This window comes from Echinococcus granulosus (assembly GCF_000524195.1).
Source record: "Echinococcus granulosus chromosome Unknown EG_S00044, whole genome shotgun sequence".
NCBI classification, from domain to species: Eukaryota; Metazoa; Platyhelminthes; class Cestoda; order Cyclophyllidea; family Taeniidae; genus Echinococcus; species Echinococcus granulosus.
This window is the reverse complement of record NW_020170424.1, coordinates 612,342-616,615: the sequence shown is the minus strand read 5'-3', so window position 1 is coordinate 616,615 and position 4,274 is coordinate 612,342. Positions and strand designations below refer to the sequence as shown.

Here is a 4,274-nt window from a genome sequence, read left to right as displayed (position 1 = left end):
GTGCGGGGAGAACATGGCACGGGTGTAAACGACCCAAACAAATTCCGTCGTCGTCTCACTTAACACACTGAATCTTTGTCGACGTAGACAGTTTCATGCGTGTGTTGGCAGGTGAGAACCAACGTTTGCGTTTACCACAAAGAGAAACTACCACCGAAACACCACCTGATGCAACCTGATGCATGTGACAGGCTCCCGCATAGTCTCAACGCACCTCACCTCACATCATGTTGGCTCAGCTCAGCTCTCTTCTTCACTGCCAATTAGCCAAGCAGCATACATTCCCCTTTTCTGACTGAACGAAACACGTGGCGAGCGTGACACGGATTGCGTTATGCCTTTAGAACACTGCCTTAAACAGTGGATTGCGTGTCATTTGTCAGTCAAAGGAGAGATAAAAGTAAGGTTTAATTCGCTTTGTGATGACGACGCCGACCCGAGTTGTCCCACCTTCAAGCACAATCCGGAGGATTGAGAGGAAGAACTGCCAAGTGCTGGTCCTGGATTCTCTCCACTACCCATCGTATCCCACCCTCTCATTTGCACATCCTATTACATTTTGTGCAGTGTTCTCTCCTGCCTACCTTCACGCAGAATGCAGTGAAGATGGGTGAATGAATGGGTGGACTCAACGGGTGGTGATGCTTGTCAAATGTGGTATGAATGGTAAGGGTGGATGAAGACCTGCGTGTCAATGGAGACACCAAAATCATCGTGATGCAGTGTAGAGTAGTTCCCCCTTCAAGCGCAATGCACCGTCTATCATAGAGGCAGTCATCACTCAAATCCACGGATTCAACTTTGCAGTGCTGCACGACCACAAAAAGAACGTGTCCCTTTCCTTTCGTTATTTCTCACTTCTTCCGCCCACCTCATCCACTTACAGCTACTTAAGTCATGGCATCCATCATCTTCACAAGCATTCGTGCCCACAGTAGGTGAGTGATGCTTGTACAATGTTGGACTGACCACTGCCCTACGTCTGCTTCTTCCACTTGTGAGCTAGGAGTGGTCTGAGCCTCTGCATACAACAGCACACATACCAAATTAGACATGCTCATCTCAGTGCCGAAGACGTAAGTAAAACCCCATTTCTGTCATTCTTCTGAAGAAATGAGAATTGCGAATAGCGTGTGTGGGTGGCGTCCTCCAGCTCTTACACCAAAGCCACCCATGTGCTTTGACGTGCGTATTCTGCATTGACTCGCACAGCCTTGTGGTGGCACTCATGAGGTATGCGTGGTAACTCCACTGTGAGAGTGTGCTTTTGGAAGGCCTGCCCAAACCACTGCCCAATACTTCACTTGGAGGCTTTGACAGCCACAGCCACACAGCCACACCTGATGTGCACTTTTACCGCAGCAGAGGAAGGAGACAATGGAAAAGGCTTCCTCTCACCTTCTCTACTTGGGTCACTGTCACGCACCACATTGTATGGATGGATTTGGAGGTGTGTCGTTTTATCTTCTCAAAATTATTGGATCCCTAGTTGGTGCGGAGTCATTCAGTGAATCATAAATAAGACCACCACGACAAATACAAGTAAACTGGAAATGCTACTGCTACTTATTTTTCTATTAGTAGGATCCACATCTACACAAGCTTCTGCATCTGAAAGCGGGACTTGTCGTTTTGAGATGCACATGGGAAGGCGCATTTTGTTTCATGCACAAAGTGTCACCAACATCTATTCAAGGTTGTTCAAATCGAATGAAGAACGCCTGGAATAATGAGGGTGGGGAAGGTACTTGCTAATATTCCCATTTCCACTTGCACATTGGCACGCAAACAAGGTTATTTTTGTATTCCCACTAGACGCAAAACGATAGCAAGTCCACTTATGCATGTATCTTGAGGCAGAAGAAAGTGAAAGCACCCTCGAGGAAGATGAAATCTCTCCCAAACTACCCGGCAAACGCTTACTACTCACCTGGCTGCTCAAACGGTACGTTCTTCTCCTCCTCCTCCTCCCCACCTCCTCCTCCTCCTCCTCCTCATACTCCTTTATCCACTCAATGTCCATTTAATCGTCCAACATCATGCACTCATCCCTTGATCACGCACTCATTTACATGTTCACTATGCTTAATTCCAGCTAGATGATGCAGGCGAAGTGAGACTTTGCCACAGCGAAGTGGGTGCCGAGCCTGGTGTCCCTCTGACAGCCTTTGTCTCATGCCTCCTTTCTGAAGTCTTCATAGATAACAACAACAATCATTGAAATGGTTGCACCATAATTTTGGTAAGGAGGTTGAAATGCTCATCAGATTATCTCGAATGTGGTCAGAAGGATGGAAACAACTACTGTTAGTAGAAATCCTCGTGGACCTGTCACTCAATTCTGAAAATGGTTCCATTATAAGGGGAGAACGGTGTGGTTGAGGCAAGGCGGAAATAACCTGCCTGTTCGGGCACCTTCAGGAGACCACTTCTGCATAAATGTCTGCTTCAAAGACAACAGCATGCTTGCAGATTCAGTTGTCCTAACATGGGGAGGCGAAAATGAGATGAGGATATCTTTCCTGCCTTTCGATGGAGGCGGAGGTTGTAAATAGTATATTTGGGTGGCTACTGCATGCTGTGATGCCACAGCTACGGATAGCATTTGAATCATGCATGCCGACTTCACTTGCACGACCTTACGATGGCAGTCGAACAGGCGGATGCACTGGCTCACACGTGTCGAGGGAGTCACCTCGTCTGTGAGAGACACCAACTAAAACCAGTGTCTATCACACCTGTTAGAGGCTCCCATCACTGCACATGCATAATTTACCAGAGAAGACGAAAATGGCAAAAGCAATCCCTCCACATTATGTACTTGGATGGCCATCGTGAACCACACCTCTTGAATCCAACCGAGAGCTCGGCTCCTTTTCCCTCTCATTTCGGCCTTGCTTGTGACTCGTGGGGCCTCTTGTGGCTGCATTGACCTCGCATTTCTTGCCAACCCATTCTGTCTCTTGTGTAGTGAGTTCTTTGATGATGTGATAGCATCAATTAATCGTTCGTGATGGGCACGAGTGACAACAGCATCAATATGAACCCAAAGGATGGTGTGAGATTCGCAACCACAACCGTTTGAGGACATCAATTTCAAGAGCGCGTATCTTTGTGTCTATGACTTAGCGAAGCGTGTTTATCACCATGCATTCAGACTGACGCTCACTGGCCTGCCCCCAATATCCTACCGTATGGGCACCAAGGCATTGTAAACCTTCTTTCCTATGTAAGGAAGGCTAAGAAATGGATGCAGAATCATTGTCGACCAACACAGAAGGGAAGTGAGGCGATGATTAGCGATTGTGACTTTTGCCTGTTGTGCGTTTTCTACGATGGTGGGATGCCGATGATAAGAGGGGTGAGAAGGGGGAGCAGGCGGACAGTACAAAATGACGTTATGCACGCAAGAGCGTGGTAAGTCATTCTGAAACCCACACCCTGTGGCCACAACCGCTATTCAGGTATCAGTAGTTCTGGTGCTGGTATCTAGGTCCTCATCGCTGCTTTCATAAGGAATCTGTGTAGACAATAATTGACTGACTGATGGCACTAAAGTGCATGGAGTGGGTTGAACTGGCACACCAGATTACGCAGATCGTGGTCGGTTAGATGGAATCAACTACCACTGCCATGAATGCTCGCAGACATCACAGCTATTTCAGAACTCTGGTCCATTATAAGGGGGGAATGGTGTGTCTGAAGCAAGGTGGGAATAATGTGCATTTCCACTTTCGTGCAAAAGGAACATTCATTTGATTTTCAGTGGGTTGTACAGACACTGAGTGTCGGGTTTTCTGATAACAACAAAAGGTGCGACTGAACACATCCGCCCACTCTTCCTTATTCGTTCGGTTTGGAACCTGCACTTCACCACTGTACACTAGTGTGGCCATCCAGCCATTCCATTTCTGCCTATTTTCCATCCACCACTTCTCCACTTCTAAACCACTTTCTACATTAATCAGCTGCAATCCACCCAATCATCTATTCACTTGCAAGAGTTGCAGACAGCTATCACTGGCTACAATTGCGTTCATCCATTGCATCATCCTCGTTCAGCAATCGTCTCCTCCTCGTTCCTTCCACCCACCTACACCATGGCTGTAAAGGCAGGAGCGATGAATGCAGGAAATGAGGTGAGACATGCAAGCTGATTACACGGGTAGGGTGGAATGGCGAGGATGATTGCATGCATGAGTTGCCTCCTTCACTTCCACCCTCTACTGACCAGTTGATCACTGGCCACACTGTGTGCAGACAAGATACCATGA

The 4,274-nt window shown here is 47.5% G+C and overlaps 1 protein-coding gene across 1 annotated transcript in view; it reads left to right on the top strand. All coding sequences in view use genetic code 11, as the record gives it.

The window, feature by feature from the left end:
- Window positions 1–2,291: 2,291 nt before the first annotated feature.
- The window catches only part of EGR_05716 (hypothetical protein), a gene marked incomplete at both ends in the record, with an annotated part of 6,258 nt that continues 4,275 nt past the window's right edge, over window positions 2,292–4,274 (top strand). Inside the window, 2 exons of the mRNA XM_024494965.1 lie at window positions 2,292–2,306; window positions 3,969–4,139. Of these exons, the coding sequence (XP_024350661.1) occupies window positions 2,292–2,306; window positions 3,969–4,139 (186 nt within the window). The remainder of the gene's footprint in view (window positions 2,307–3,968; window positions 4,140–4,274) is intronic.